This window comes from Apium graveolens, chromosome 8 (assembly GCF_009905375.1).
Source record: "Apium graveolens cultivar Ventura chromosome 8, ASM990537v1, whole genome shotgun sequence".
Classification (NCBI taxonomy): domain Eukaryota; kingdom Viridiplantae; phylum Streptophyta; class Magnoliopsida; order Apiales; family Apiaceae; genus Apium; species Apium graveolens.
This window is the reverse complement of record NC_133654.1, coordinates 60928353-60945339: the sequence shown is the minus strand read 5'-3', so window position 1 is coordinate 60945339 and position 16987 is coordinate 60928353. Positions and strand designations below refer to the sequence as shown.

The 16987-nt window shown below is 35.5% G+C and overlaps 2 protein-coding genes across 2 annotated transcripts; both read left to right on the top strand.

Moving 5' to 3' along the window:
* The first annotated feature begins 1576 nt into the window (after positions 1–1576).
* LOC141676495 (mitochondrial import inner membrane translocase subunit TIM22-4-like) lies at positions 1577–7245 on the top strand. Its single transcript, XM_074482149.1, has 5 exons — positions 1577–1758; positions 1941–2117; positions 3955–4145; positions 4347–4419; positions 6885–7245. The coding sequence occupies exons 2-5, from the start codon at positions 1958–1960 to the stop codon at positions 6968–6970; spliced, it is 510 nt and encodes a 169-aa protein (XP_074338250.1). The 5' UTR covers positions 1577–1758; positions 1941–1957; the 3' UTR covers positions 6971–7245.
* A 4081-nt stretch (positions 7246–11326) lies between these two features.
* LOC141678443 (putative F-box protein At3g10430) lies at positions 11327–12696 on the top strand. Its single transcript, XM_074484762.1, has one exon. It carries the CDS (start codon positions 11378–11380, stop codon positions 12464–12466), a length of 1089 nt encoding a protein of 362 aa, XP_074340863.1. The 5' UTR covers positions 11327–11377; the 3' UTR covers positions 12467–12696.
* The last annotated feature ends 4291 nt before the right edge of the window (positions 12697–16987 follow it).

Genomic DNA, 16987 nt, shown 5'->3' with positions numbered 1-16987 from the left:
TCTGTTACAATATGGAACTGTCCTATCGCAGTGATGAACAACTTATCACGAGAGCTGCTAGGGTTACAATGAATAATAACTTCGATTATGATAACTCATATAGTGTAAACCCTATGTCTGTGTTTATATACTACACAGTTACAAGATAAATTCTAATTGATATGGAATATAATTCTGCTTCCTAATATATATCAACTAGTTATTTTTTCTTCCAAGTATTCTATTCTTCTTAGAATTCATTTTTCATGCATATCTCTTCTTGCGTTTGTCTTGATCTTCTTTCCTTTCAATCAGCCGCCTTCCTTATCTGAAAGTCTCCTTAAGTCCTGATATTATCTCCTGATAAATATCTCCTGATAACTTAAGTTCCGACAACTTAAGTTCTGATATCTTAAGTTCCGACTTCAGTATAAGTACTGATTTCCAGTTAAGTACTGATTTGTCATGTTAAGTAAGATCTGAAAACTATACACAAATCATATTAGTCATGACATTATCAAATATATCTAACAGACATATATATATATATGTTCTCGTCCATCTCTTCATTTCTCTTGTCTTCTCGTCCGTTCTCTTAACAAAAAAACTTGAAAGCACAAGATTAGTGAATGTAAAGGCAACTCTTCCCTTTTATACAATTGTCGCGGATTGCAGTGAGATATTTAAACACTTTCGACAATGTGTTAGTTGTTTTTGTTCATAGTTCTACAAATATTTTATGCTTATTGATTAGTAAATGGCCGCATATTTTAAGTCTTTTATTTTTTCATAGAGTTGATCTTATAGTTCTTGGTTTTGTTGATTGTAATATTAATTCTTAGAAATTTTAATATATGCAAATATGTTTATTTCAAAAAAGAAATAATTTATATCTTAGTGCGATAAACTAAAAACTAATTTAAAAACATGTGAAATAAGATTTTAAGAGGTAATTTGTTGATCATATATTCTTTTTACATTTTTATTTGATAAAAATATCAACACTCACACATTCAACATTTAAACATTGATTTGAATTTTAAATAAAATATATAAAATACCCGCATATATTTTTTTCCAATAATTTTATTTAAATTTTTGTGAGGTCTTTAAATTAGTGACCTACTTATTATTAGTTCCACGTCCACCGCTTAGGCGAAAAATGATAAAAATATTTTTTTTTGAGTTTGTGACAAGAATACAATTTTTTGAAATGTTTGGCCAAAAATAACTACGTAATACGCATTTTTAAAATTGGGTATTACTAATACGCATTTTTAAAATTGGTAGAAAAAGGTAACTTGTGTAAAAAAATCTATACTTTAAAAAAAAATCTGGATACGCATTCATGAGATGCGTATCATGTTTTTGTTCTTTTTTTTAATTTTTTTTTCATTTGTTTCTTTTTAAATAATACCTATTTTTAAAATGCGTAATAGTCTTACCCATTTCTAAAATGCGTATTAAAAGTATATTTTTGGCCATATATTTAAGAAAGTGATATTCTTTTTACATTTTCTAAAAAATAAGGTATTTTTTGTCATAGGCGAGAACCGAGGCTAAAAACATTTCATATGCCATATCACTGCCACACTTTGTCGACCAGCCAAACACATCCTTAATTTTCTTGCAACCAATTTGAAATAGTGACATTTTTCAGTTGACTATCTTTTGTTTTGAGTATACCCATTTTGCTTTTCTCTTTAATATTGAAGACCCGGGTTAGAGACAGTGTTGCCTATCACCTGTTTGACAAAATTCCTCTGTCGAAGCTTTCAGGTAAAATCATTATTGGGTTTTTACTAAACTTTATATTTTAGCTTTCTCTTCCATGTGCACTTCAAAGATTACATTTTAGAGCTTACTGTTGAAAATCTTATTATTTCAAGAAAATTTGATCATTTCTTAGCTTGTGTTTAGTTGGAGAGGTGGTTGTGTGTTTGATAATGAATACATTGCAGGTGAATTTTAAGGCAAGATGAGTAGTTCTGATTCTGAAAATGAGGCTATTAAGTTACCTAGTAGTTTGGATGAACCTCGTGTTGTGGAGCCAATGCGGTTGCCTACTATTGAAGAAGTTCGAGGACAAGATATTTGGAACAATTGCGCTGTGCGTAGCGTCACAAGTGGAGTAATGGGTATGTACTAATCTTTTGTCGTTTTATGTTTTAGGAATTTATTTTGTCGTTTATTTATGCTATATTAGATTGTTTCTTGTTATTATGGTGGGCCTTTTGTTTGTATATGTGTTTTGAAATTTGCCTAAGGGGAGGGAAGGGAAACGGTAATGTTGTCAATGTTAGTTGGTGATGTTAGAAAGGGATGCAACTGGTATTGGGATGAAAAATGTGAAAATAATGTAAGTGTTAATGGAATAAAAAAAATGTGAAAGGAATGTGAGTGAAAATGGATTGAAAAGTGTGAAAAAAGTTAGTGCAGAAAGAGAAGTGTGAAGAACATGAAAGGAGAGGATTGAAGGAGATGGTAGGGTCAAACTGATTTGTACAATGAAATATTTAGAGACTACAATTAGGTTTAAGGTAAGAACAGTCATCAATAAAGTGGAATGAGTAAGGTGTAGGTTATGTTTTGGGTGAGGCTGCGAGTGGAAAGTAGTCTTGCTAATAGGCTATATGAATCCTCATTTGAAATAAATATTGTGCATTAAATGTTGAAAAATAGCCAAATTTTATTTTATATCCTTCTATATCAATTCCAACCGGAATCGACTTTAATCTCGTGTTTGAAGTATTATTGAACGTGAACAATAAATGGTAATAACTCCTATAGTTCGGTGAGCTTCCAAGATGTACTGTGCAGATATTAATATAAACGTAGATTACAGGTGTACAAAAACCGAAGTCAAAAACAAATGATGAACCATAAGTTTTCAATCATGGAGAGACAGCTTTAAAAATATAATCTATTAGGTAAACAAAATTAATCACTAGAAAGCATTTGATTCATTAGGTAAATGCGTATAGTTCCGACTTCCAAAACTAGGCTTTTGTACCCAATGGATTCACAACTCATTGTTTTAAAGTATAAATTTCAGATATTGAATTAAAGTATTATCATCATCTTTAGCAGCACAACCTTTTGTATAAGACATTGGGTAGGGAAGCAAGAACCACACACGCATATTTTTTTAAGTTGGTCTACTAGGTCACGTTGATCATTTTACTTCGATTTTTCTGTCGTTAATTCTGGAATTATTCCCTTACAATCCAGATGTTTATTTTTCGAGTCTTTGCCAGTTACTACCGACGATGTCTTATTTGAATGCCCTTTTACGCTTTTCTACATGCCTGCATTTAAAATCTCCGTTCAAACCGGTCCTCTTTTGCATCTAAAATTCGTATCAATGGTTTGTATCTTGTAGCTTATATGTGCAGATTGTACCTGACTATTTTGGAACACCTTATCCCTGATTGATAGCTTAACAATATGTTGTATGGTTATAGTTTTATACACTTACGATCTTTAATTTTATGTTATTTTTTCTGGCATTTTCAGGAGTTATTTTAAAGCTGTTATTGACTCTTTGGAATTTATAGTCTGAAAATGGTGGGGTTGTTACAAATGGTTTGAAAGAAAATATTACATGAAACATTTGACTGAAAAGTTAACTTGCTTATGGGATATTATGTATTGGGGGATTGTATTAGTGTTACCATTATGAGTAGAGTCTGTATTTATTGGTAGGTTGCTATTTTCGAATGGTAAGTTTATGGCCACTGACAATTAAATTCCTTAGTTATCCAAAACCCTCAACAAGAATGAAAAACTTTATGGCAGGGCTTACTTTTTTTTCCCCTTGTATAATTTTGAGCTTCTGGAAAAATGTATGCTTTTACTACAGTCTAGGTGAAAGTCAGTCTGGCGAATGAATTTCCTTTCTCTGTGTTTGTCTAGGTATTTCATATATGTTGATGATTTAATTTATTTGTTGTTATGCTTGATTAATATATGTAGGAGGTGCACTTGGATTGGCTATGGGATTGTTTTTAGGAGCATTAGACAATCCCATAACGCAGGACGAGATGACTGGTAGGCAGCAATTTGTTTATACTGCGAAGCAGATGGGTCGTAGGAGCTGGAATTCCTGCAAGACTTTTGCTGTAATGGGCTTTATTTTCTCGGCTACTGAATGTGTTGTTGAGAAGGTATCGGGCTAGTTCATTTTTAATATTATGAGGGTCTGCATGAGCGGTATTGACATAATTGCAGGATTTTGTGCATTTAGGTTTATAAAATTCCAGTATTTAATCTTTTATTTCTGAATTTAATCTTTGACGCCTACATGTTAAAGATTTGACATGTTCAAATGTTTTGTGGAGTTTTATATACTGTACATTGCTTTTTAGGTCCGTGCGAAACATGACATGACAAATACAGTTGCTGCGGGATGTGTAACTGGAGGGACACTCTCGGCAAAAGGTTATACTTACTATAACTTTCCCTGTGTATTTTTGACTTGTTTCTGTGCGTAGTTTGTTAAATGCTACATGTAGGTAAAAAATGGCCAATGTAAAAGTAATTGTCTATAACTTTCTCTGTTTATTTTATGAGTTGTTTAGGTTGTTAAATGCTACAAGTAATAGAAAATGGCCACTGTAAAAGTAATTGTTTGCTTTCCTGATGCTTAGTGCATTGTACTTGGACATATGTTCCCTGAGATCCCTTTACGTTATTATGACTAGTTATTGAGATATCAATGGTAATAAACATCATTATTGTACAATCTTAACATAGTAATTGTCTTGAAAAAGCTGGCATGGGACAATATTGTGTTTTTAAGTTTTCATTGGGACTATTGTTTTTATCGCTCTATTATGTATCTTTATGTAGTTGACACATTTCACCAAATTTGGTCCTTGATTTTATTTATTAGCAAATAAATTGCTGGGAATAATTGGATTTTGTGTTGAAACTACATGATGCCCATTAATATCATTCAACTTATTAAAGAAATGAATTGAGGGTAGTCTTTTATGGTGTAATTAACCAGTTATCCCACCTGCAAAAGGTTAAGATCCAGTAAATTTAATTTAGCCAAATCCAAAGCACGTTACAAATTACATGTAAAACTCTATACAATAAAATCCTAGGGACTGCAATAAAGTTTTTCTATTGGGAGCTTATTCTTGAATAGAGATTTAGGTATAAAATTATAATCTAAAATACAATTGATGTACATTTTCACACTTGGAAATGTGGCCTAAACGTCCCATATCATGCATGAGCACCGTGTTTATGTTAAATTCAACAGATGCATCTTTGTATGTATCTAGGAAATGTAACATAAAAAGTAATGTAGATTGCATATTAAATTTTCACTATGTATGTTTTATTTGGTTATGGTCAATTACAAATACTAAAATGCTCACACACCTATGCCTCCACTATGGATCAAAACCTCAACCTCTAATCACCAGAAGGTGAGATGGATCCTCGCCAATTTATTGTCTTATGTTTTTTGTGGTTTTGAATTGTCTTTTAGTTCGTTTGCTTTCTATTCTGCAATCATGCATGTATTTAGACAGTCATCAGTGATCAATCTTTATTCATACCCGTCTAGAATGACCATAATTTTCGATGAAAAGAGCATTACTCTACAAAGTTTAGTACAGAATTTCAACAATTGGTTGTTGCTGGTTTCTGCGAAGGTCAAACCAAACTCAAAACAAAGTTCGAGTCAATTGTCTGACGGTTTTTTTCCTCCCGCAAATTCAGCTTCTTGTGGGTCGTGGCACAGAGAAAAATACCCAACAGTCACATCCATTGCATGATTATCTTCTGCCCTATATTTTTGAAATTAGATCCAGAATCAACCAAAGACAATTCTCTCCTCAGTTTGACGCAGGGAAGGACTATACAAGCACGAATACTGAAAAATTGAGGGGGCGTAGCAAGATAATCCACCCTGATAAAATCAAACTTAAGAAAAGTTAATAAACATATCCTGCTAGCTAAAAACACCTTTATGCAATCACAAAATCTCAAATTTTCTGGGCCAGACAGGGGCCTATACCAAAGTTATACATGATGACACAGAAAAAGTATTATGCTTCTAAATTGTGGAGTTGTATAAAATTTACATAGACTGCAACTTTTTTGTTTTTTTTGTATGTTTGTGTGTATTGTTGCATAAGTTGAGTTAAATGAAAGATTCCTAGGTAGCTCTTTTCAGTATTAGATGATCACATGCAATGGCCGTGTAAATTTTTTGCCAGAATCTTAGCGAAGAGGAAGGGTTACACAGCCCAGTTAATTTGGTCCACCTGATTCAATGAACAGAAGCAACATGCATCAGGCACAGTATTATGGCCAGAAAACCAGTTTTGGCTGTGTTAAAATATTATGTTTTTGTCAAATCGGCTGCGTTCTTTATTGGTTTCCCCGTGTTTTGCTCTCTCTTCTGTTATATTCCCTCTGTATAGAAATGAAGACACGTTTAAATATGAAATAATAAATTTGCTAATTATACCATAATTCAGAGATACCTTGCTGATTTAGAGTAGGAAGTAGCACAATTGCACAATGTACCTTATTTGTCATTCTCTACTTGTACCAAGTAGTTTTGACCTCTATGATGACATCATTGATATAAGTTTTTGGAACTTGTGATCAATTTTAAAAAAGTTATGTATTCCATGAAAACCATCGTCCCAAGGTAAATTATAGTTGTGGTAGTAAGGTTTATGGTAGCTGATAGAACAAATGCAAGGTGCTACGACTAGGAATTATACATAGATACGTTCTTTCTACAAATGATGGTGGTTATTTTATTCAAAAACTAAGTGGTGCTATTTTACTTAACTCTTTTTTTTCTCTTCTGCAATCCCAGTGTTAAATGTTTTTATTTTCTTGGGCTAAGCAATGCATAACTCTTTGTCTTTTAGGTGGTCCAAAAGCTGCATGCATGGGATGTGCAGGCTTTGCAGCATTTTCAGTTGTCATAGAGAAGTTCTTGGAAAGACACGAGTGATAATGGAGTTATTTGCTCAGTTTTGCGTATCATGGTGTTCACTGAAATAAATTTTTTATCTGCAACAGGGTGTATGAAAAATATATACACATTTTTCCATTCATAGAATTTTGTCACTTGTCTTATATTGTTGAGCTCCAATATTTAAATTGGTCAGTAGGATAGCATAGATAAGAATGGTTATGGACTCCGTCCGTGGGTACTTCAGGGTTATGTATTCTGTTCATCAAATTTTTTGCTTCGCATGTTAATTTATAGGGACTATCTTAAACAGAGATTCTTGCATATGCTTGTTAGACCTTAGCTCTTTGTTTCATAAGCTAAAAGCAAATGCAAAACCCATGGAACCCGGCCCCAAAATTAACAGAGTAGAATTCTGGCTTAGTGAATCCTATTCGAGCTGAGTTTGATAAACTTATCGGACAATATTGTTTGTTGGAACTTGAGGATGTTCTCTTATAAAAGGTCGGAGCTTGAAATTAAAAATGTTGGTTTTCTTAAAACTTCGTGTATTTCTTAAGGTAGTAAATGAATCAACTGTGTGGAATTCAGGGTCATTGAGCTTGAGATATAAAGCCGAGCTAAGTTTTTCCATACTGAACTGATCCGAGCTTTGTAAGCTTATTGTACCAATATATTGGTTTTACAGAACTCGATTTTTGCCGAATTGAGTTAAGCTAAGGTTATTGTATCCGAACTTGAGCCTCCCTCGGTTCATTTAAACCTCTGCATACCGCTTGCTGGTTGCATAGTTTAATAAGCTAATTTTGTAACACGAGTACATGATCACAAAGTACTATATTATCGAGATCTCTTTCTCTCGTTCGGAGGGAAAGTTATAAGTTTTGTGCCTTGCAAATAAAAAAAATTATGAGCACCAATATATATAGTATCCATATCTGCATTATGCTTTAATAAATCTTCGTGTTTTACATTAATTACATTGCATGTAATCATTGATTACATCAACCTTCACTTCTTTCTGTACATGAAATTAGAGCACACCAGTTGAGGTTACTTGTAAATCGAAACTAGTGCATGGCTTGAAAAGTCTGCAAATATGGATTTAAACCACACACATCTCTCTCAGTGGTAACATCTCCTATGGCTTCTATCTTTAAATTTTGTCAAGCCTTCCATAATCCATCTGAAAAACATGGCAGACTGGAATAGTTTACCAGAAGTATTGCTGGTTGAAGTCCCCGTAAAATGTTTGCTGCAATACAGGTCTGTTAGTAAGGCATGGCTGAGTCTGATCTCGAGCCCTAGATTTATCCAAACACGCCTCCATCATACATCTGCAGACACAAACACTATAGCCTTCATTGCTCACAGTTGACAACCCCATCAATCTTGAACATCATTGATAATATTGGTGGAGAATGCTCTTGGACGGAAAAGCTCACTGTTAAACCAGTATTAGGTATCAACAGGCAACTCGGGTGTCTAAAGAATGGTGAAATTGTTGGAGAGAACAGTATTGAGAGACAGCTAATCTTATATGACCCCATTACGGGAGAGAGCAAGATAGCACAAGTTGGGATGCGAACTTTAGGAGTTTACAATCATGTTGAGAGTCTAGTGAACTAGCAGACTCGTGGGATGCCAAAGCTCTAGGTGAAAACAGCTATTTTTTTTTTGTTGAATTGTCTATATTAAAACATAGTTAGATATATCTATCAAAACCTGGGCATTTGAATAGCACTCTTTGTAAGCTTACATGTGTAGCTTGGACTTCCAGTATTATGTAGCCTGTTTAATTTGCAGTTGACGGATGTGTAATGGCTATTAATGATCCTTTGTTAGTAAGATTTGAACAAAAACCTTTCACATTCTGCGAGTGCTTGAAATATAGGTACATCTTTTGCGCACTGGCGTTTTCTTGTTTTATCCATTCTGCATCTACGCTGTGTTTTCTGTGCAAGTGTGTTTTTAGCTCTTATAACTCTAACAATGCTTAATGTACCTCAAGGATTTGAGTTATCATTCCTTGATATCTTTTCAAATTGTCACAACTGATATCCAGTTTGGATTTCGGTCTAACTTTCTAATTCTCAGTGCCAAATGTACTGACTACTGAGGGTGTTTCACTAATATTATCATTTGGAAGTACTTTTATGTTTATGACCACAGTCAAATCTCTATGTACTGTCAAAACAGTTTGCAAGCGCTGTAGATCCTAAATTTCAAACCTTGGTTTCGCAATATTGCACTGGAGCATCACCATGGTGAACTGTTTTAATTTCCAGCCCTGCAATTTCCTGCCCTGGAACATACTAATTCAATAGCATAACTAATTTGATTTTTCTTACTTTTAATGATCTGTACAGTATCGATACGATGATGTTAGACCGTGTAATGACTTACTTGACATTTTTGGTAGCCAGCTGAACAAACAATACCTTATGGAACCCTGCTACTAGACAGCAATAGGACATCGATAATTATCACATTAGAATTTGGGTTTGATCATGCCAGCAGTGACTACAAGTTTGTGGATTTACTGGATTGTAAAAGATCACCTTAAGTTTTTCTCTGTATGTTGATGTGTATTGACCATGGCTCTAAATATGGCTATGCAATTTTAGGCAGTTAAGGTGTTGGAATGGATCGAACCTGAGTCATGTGCTAGCCTGTGCTCTGATACCATGTTAAGAAAACAACTCCCCTCAAAGTTAGTAAGAAAACAACTCCCCTCAAAGTTAGAGGAAGGCCCTTCCACGATCTTATATATTTATTCAAACATAAGGTACCTTGTAGCGTTTAATCAGGTTATACATATAAAAATATAATACGAATAACTCATTACTAATTTAAGTCATGAAATTGCTTCTCGTAAACATATTAAACTTTACCAAACTTAGAATTAGTTGATTATGTCCCCAGAACTCAGAGGACACAAATCAGATGCTGAACCTACAGTTTCTGAATTAGATTCAACTGAATTAGAAGCTCAAAATGACATCTTAATTTCTACAAAACCAGTAGATCACCATTAGCTAGCTAAATATAAAAACATTCAGTTACGAAAGAAATTACACTTGAAACAACGACTGTAAGGCCTGTAAGATGTTGTGAACAACAGAGGACGAATTTCAACTTCAAGCATGCTGTTGTTACGTATTCACTTCTATCTAAAGAATCCCTTTCTTCATTTAAGTATATTTCCATGTCTATCAAATTACTATCAGCTTAATATTTAACAGTGGTCAGTGTGATTCATTGAAAAACATCAGTTCAGTGTGTTTATTTTGAAAGAACATAAAAAGATAAAGAGATTTTGAGATAATGTAGCATAGCATCAGTCTGTAGTTCGATACTTCAGTTCTCGAATAACAGAACATAGTAGCACCAGCTTAAACAAATGGCAAATTAGTACCAAAACAAATTATTGTAGGCTGCAACTTTAGATTTTTAACCATAAACGTATAAAAGAGATGGACAATATCATAGAACTTACCTACTATACTGGATTGCTGAAAAAACTGTAATGGATCATCTGGTGTTTCCTATCGAGTCTTTCTGGTGTATTCACTAAACGAGAATTATTGGAAAGAAATTGAGGACTTCAATTTGGGAGGGTCGAACCCATTCCGGGCAGCAGATATAAAGGGATTTCCTTGTTTGGACATTTTTATTCCACAACAAATATCGTTTTGGTTATGTTTAACGTGCATAGTCAGAAAATTTGCACAGTTGTATTGCCCAATGGTAATCCGGGCTTTGTAAGCTTAATGGACCAAAATATTGGTTTGATTTTGAGCTTGGTTTTTTTTTTCTTTCCGAAATTGAGTTAAGCTAAGGTTATTGTATTCGCACTTGAACTTCCTGTTGAGGAGCTTGGGAGCTTGGTTCATTTACACCTCTGCATACTGACTACTGATTATTATGTACCAATGCCTAGACAATGCAGTGTTAAGATAATTCTGTGAGATGAGTTTACGTAGTCATAAAAATATTTCAATCTCTCTCGTGTAATTTTCCCGAGGGAAAGTTATATGCTTGTGCCTTGTAACAAAGAAGTTAATAGAGTGTCATCTACAAATTTCAGTATAGGACTATAGGCATGCTTGGCCTCAGCGCATATATACACCTGCTTCAACATAAATTTGGTATTTTGGTCGCATGTTATCATCTTAAAAGCTTACATCAACCTTAACTTTTTTCTGTACATGCAATTACACTAGTAGAGTACAAAACTTGAGGTTACGTATATGATCGAAATTAGTAATCTGAGTATGGATTGAAAAGTCTGCAAATATATCTACACCACACACATCTCTATTAATCATTCACTAGTAATATCTCCCATGACTTCTATCTTTGAATGTTTCAAAGTCTTCTCCTAATACTCCAAAACTCAATTATAAAAACTACAAAAGCCACACTATAATCCATCTTAAAATCATGGCAGACTGGAATAGTTTACCCGAAGAATTGCTAGTTGAAGTACTAGCAAGACTCCCTGTTAAACTTCTACTGCAATACAGGTCAGTTTGCAAGGCATGGCTAAATCTGATTTCGAGCCCGAGTTTTGTTCAAACACACCTTGATCATACAGCTGCAGACTCAAAGAATGGAACCTTCATTGCTCACAGTTACCAAGTTAATATCCCAAACCACAAAATCTCCCTCCTCCGTCTCGATGACCTTGACAACCCCATCAATCTTGAACACCCTTTTCCCAGTTCAGTTAGTCCGGAGGAAATGGATGTTGTTGGGTCTTGCAATGGATTGCTTTGTCTCACTAATCCATTAGGTCATATTTGCCTTTGGAACCCCACCATGAAACGAGTCAAGGACATATCAGATTATGCTATCAGAATGGTTGATACTAGTGGTGAAGTTTCTGTGGGGTTTGGTTTTGATAAGATGACAAATGATTACAAGGTTGTGAGAATTATATGGACTAGTCGATCTGAGAACACTCCTGGTCGGGTTGAGGTTTATTCACTAAATCGGGCTTCTTGGAGGGAGATTGAGGTGAGACTGGATTTTGAACTGATACATGGTTGTTGTCACCTGATTGTGAAGGGAAATCCTTACTGGACTGGATTAGCGCATAGGTGGGAGATTAAAAGGCAGTTTTTTGTTTCTTTTGATGTGCATAATGAAGTGTTTTCGAAAATTCCATGGCCTGATCAATGTATAAATCCTAGGAGTGGCCGAAAGGGATACTTGGCCATAATGGAGTTTCAAGAATCTTTTGCTGTTGTTCGGGGAAAGTTTTTTGAAGGTAGGATCTTGGAGATTAGCATTTGGGCTATGGATGCTAATATTGGTGGAGAATGTTCTTGGACGGAAAAGCTCACTGTTGGACCACTTTTAGGGTTTAGCAGGATACTTGGGTGTCTGAAGAATGGTGAAATTGTTGGAGAGAACAGTATTCAGAGACAGCTGATCTTATATGACCCCATAACGGAAGAGATAAAGCCAACACAAGTTCGGATGCGAACTTTAGGAGTCCACAATTATGTAGAGAGTCTAGTGAACTAGCAGCAGACTTCTGAGATGCCAAAGCTCGATGTGAAAACTGGTATCGGTTTGTCCAAGTTAAAACATTGTTAGATATCTCTGGTATCGGTTTGCCTACGTGTCCATCTTCAATTTTTCATTTGTTGAAGCTTATGTTATTGCAGTTGACGGCAGTGTAATAACTAATAATGATCTTTTATTTGTAATGTATGAATTTTGTTTAAAAGTATTACAGAAAAGCTTTCATATTCTGCAAGTGTTTGAAATATGTACAGATATGTTTACTGGACAGTTTGATGTTTGTGGTACATCTTTTGCATCTTAGACTAGAATAGCTTTTATCATGCCACATCAGGGTTAGGGTTTGATGATGCCTGCAGCGACTACAAAGGTTGCGAGGTTTAAAAGGATCGTCTCAAGTTTCCCTCTGTAAGTCGAGTTGAGGTGTATTCATCAAGGCTCTATAGATGGCCATGAGATTTTAGGCAGTTAATATACATACTAGCAGTTAATTAATCAATTAATCGGAGCGTTAGTCCAACAATTTTTAATATTAATTTATATAAAAAAATTAGTAAGGGGAATTTATTCCTAATTCAAATCATGAAGGTGCTCACTGTAAACATAATAAGCTTTACCAAACTTACAGTTAGATAGTTAAATAATGTCCAGAACTCAGAGTCTGAGCAGTGGCTGAACCTAAAGCTTCCGACTTTTAACTGAATTTTCATCAGCAGCTCAACAGACCAAGTAAAAGACACTTAATATCATTTCTGAGTGATTAAAGTGTATATTCCTACACAGGCTATCAAATAAGGACATTGATGCAAGTTTTTCCTGTGTGATGTTTGCAAGAACAGAAAGAAGTAAATTTCTATCAAAATATGTAAACTTCTTAATCATTTGGTTCGTCCTGTTGTCGTCAATCATTAAAAGCATAGCCTATATATTATGTTCAGCTTATTGTGACTGTTTGTAGTCCAAATAGAAATACTTAACACTTGGAACTAGTTTGCACTCAAACGGAAATGAGCTGCTGATAAATCATTCAGTTGATTAGAGTGTATGAGCTGCTGATAAATCATTCAGTTGATTAGAGTGTAGGCTGGAACTAGTTTGCGCTTAAATAGATATGTACTGCTCATAAATCATTGGGTTGATTGGAGCAAAAACATGTAATGGCATTCTAAATGGTAAGTTTACTTTAAGTTTTTTTAAAATTGCAAATGCATTATTGGTACCAATATTAGAAAATTATAATAAATTTCCCTATGAACTAGAGAGAAATCTTCAATCATGCTACATAAAGTTACATTACATTGGCATCTTATTAAAATGTAGCATCAGTTTACAGTTTGAGAATCCAGTTCTTGAATCACAGAACAGAGTAGTACCAACTTAATCAAACTAATGCCAATTTTTTATACCAACACGAACCATTGTAAGCAGTCATATATTAATTTACCTGCATTACTGGATTGCTGTATAAACTGTAATGGATTGTCTGAGGATCCCTATCTAGTCCAGTTGTGGTGTATTTACCCAATAATGATTCTTGGAAAGAAATAGAGGGAGCTTTTTAATTATAAATGGTGAAGCCCCTTGTGTGCAGCAAATACGAATTTAGGCGAGGACATGTCTTTTTCCGCATTGGATCGTTTTGGTTTGGTTTCATGTGCAGGGTCAGAATATTTGCATTTTTGCAAAACTTTATTCCCCCGAGTACTCTAGGGTATGAAGGTATATGATCTGGCATGTTGGACTAAACGGATTCTCTTTACATCATTGCAAGCACACCTTGACTGCGGAGTCCACTGATGAAAGGGCAAGCAGATCTTTAAAAACTAGCGGACTTGTTGCAAGATCATTTTCGATGCATTAGTCTTCCCAAACTTTGGGAACAACGGGGTGTGCATGTTACTTGCTCACTCTAAAGGTACTATTAACTGAATGAAGACATTTTTCCCATTTCTACGAGAAATTCCAACCCTCATTTGGTGTTTCCAGAAACTCCTATAAGATGACATGTCCTTGGAGACTTTGTTCATCTCAGAAACTCCTATAAGGTGCCTATCCCAACGCACCCTTGATCATGCAGGTGCAGACCTGAATAGTTATACCTTTATTGCTCACAGTTGGCAAGTCAATAACTTTCCAAACCAAACAATCTTCCTCCGTATGAATGACCTTGACTCATGGCATTCGCAGTGTAATTGTGAGGATGTCCTTATTGGATTGGATTAGCGCATAGGTGGGACTATAAAAGGCACTTTTTCGTTTCATTTGATACTAGTCGGTAACCACCGGTCCCAAATTAATCCTCCGGAGGTTGAGTTTTTGTAGTCAATTAGAAGTAAAAGAATTTCGGTCAATCATAAGCCAATAAATAATTAAGCAATTAAGCATAATCAAATAGTCAAACACTCAGATTAAAGTAATCAGGTTTTGTCTACCGTAAGAAGTAAGAACCAATCAAAAACTAGATAATTTCAATTAAGTTCTATATAATCATTTAATATTATACTTTTTAATAAAAGATAGTTTTAGCTTTGGTCCCTGTAAGGCCCAGAGAACGAAGGCCCACTAGATGGCCACAGTATTGGGTCGAAGGCCCAACGTAACCATGGACCGAAAGCCCACAGTGCTCCGCAGGCCGAGACCCATTACTCCTCCAACCGTTGGGATTATACAATCATAACGCCAACTTTTCACTTCTCTTCATTACTAAGGTGCAACGGACGAGCATTCATGACGAATTTGGGTATAAAACCCCTGAAAAGTAAGACAAAAACATTATACATTCATTCTCTCACATACTCTCTACTTTCTTGTATTCACAAAACCCACTCTACATCCAGATTCTTATTCTCACACTGGAGGTGAATCGGGGGGACAATCCCTCGCATTCTCTTTCTTATCAGATAGAAGTCGAAGGTAGTCATAAGAGGCTTAAGGTCGTTCTTGCAGTACGAAGGAGATCTGGGCGTATCATTTGGCGTCGTCTGTGGGAATTACGAGAAATTGTAAACGAGATACCGAGAAAATGACAAACACGGTCATGAACACTCACCACCACCTGGTTTCACTCCTCACGATGGGGGACAGACGTCATCCTTGGTGGATGCCGATGGAGTCATCAAGTTAACTCCCGAAGAGGAGGCTTTGCTTCTTAAGATCCGTGCAGAAAAGTTAGGTGCGGAGAAGGGCGAAGTAAAAGATGATCAAGCCGAGAAAGAGGCGGAGGCCCGGGAAAAGCGAAGAGAGGCTGATGCGTTGCGAGTGAAAACCCTGCAGTTCTAGAGGGAAGAAATTGAGCTACAGGAGAAAGCACTGCGCGAAGCACTGCAAGCTGATGAGCCAGAGAAAACCACCAAACCAAGGAAAGAGCGAAAGGGGTATGACGAAGAAGACGAGTCTGACTATGATTTGCACCCCAGGAGGAAGCGAATGAAGCAATATTTTTTATTTGATTCGGACGAAGAGCTTGATGGGTCCCGAATCAGACTAACTCACCTGGAAAAGGCCATTGTAACGGAAGAGATAGAGCAGTATCGACCTCCCCCGGCGAGGAAAGACAGTTCCCAAAGATGAGTGAGTTTAATTGAAAGGGCGACCCAGAGGACCACTGTGAAAAATATGAGTTGTTGATGATTGAGGTGGGTCATAATGTCATCGTGCTCTATAAAATGTTCAAGTCCTACCTGAAGGGATCGTCTTCGATGTGGTCCAAGTCCCTCAAACCTAGGTCCATCGGGTTATATGAACAGTTGAAGAGAAAGTTCATGAGGTACTATTCACACCTATACCGAAAGGCGAAGGATACTGAGGCCCTGGTCCACTGTAGACAGAGGGCGAATGAGGAACTTGGGGATTACTTGGCTCGATTCAAGGAGGAAGCTAGAATGGTCACAAATATGGACAAAGTCAAGGCGATGGGCTTCCTTAAGGCGGGGCTGGACCCCTATAAAGGTAAAAAGTTTCGCTCCTCTCTTTACGATTTTTCCCCCAAATCCCTAAATGATATATATGTGAGGGATGAGAACATTCGGAGGAAAATGGAAAGTATTGGGGGATACAAGGATTCTCGAAGGAATGATTGTTAGTTGCTAAGCATGCGCTAATTATTCACACAAGTATACGCGATCGCAAGTAATATAGAATTATTTCTAGTTCGTTCTCACAGAGACTGGTTAAATTAACTATGTGATTTATGCACTTATGTAACAATAATATGGCTATTATTCAATGCTAAGAAGAATAACAATTTGGGTTTTGATTATACTACGATTAACTATTGAGAATTACACTAGAGAACATTAAGTAAGAGATTAAAGAGAATTGAATAATATATGACACAAACATGGGATCCTTGAAAGAGATATTTCCTAAGTCCAATCATGTATGAGGATTTAGGAATAACTTTTATGTGATCTGTTTTGATTTCATTGATATTAATAAAAGGCTTGTTTTGTTTTTATTGCGGGCTCTATCTATTTAAATGTTTAAATAAGATATACCACAGTTTAGAGTAAAGCTTTTTAT

Coding starts and splice junctions, on each gene's coding strand:
- LOC141676495 (XM_074482149.1), top strand. CDS start 1,958: ATGAGTAGTTCTGATTCTGAAAATGAGGCTATTAAGTTACCTAGTAGT. Junction 2,118..3,954: donor CGTCACAAGTGGAGTAATGG/GTATGTACTAAT, acceptor TAATATATGTAG/GAGGTGCACTTGGATTGGCT. Junction 4,146..4,346: donor CTGAATGTGTTGTTGAGAAG/GTATCGGGCTAG, acceptor ATTGCTTTTTAG/GTCCGTGCGAAACATGACAT.
- LOC141678443 (XM_074484762.1), top strand. CDS start 11,378: ATGGCAGACTGGAATAGTTTACCCGAAGAATTGCTAGTTGAAGTACTA.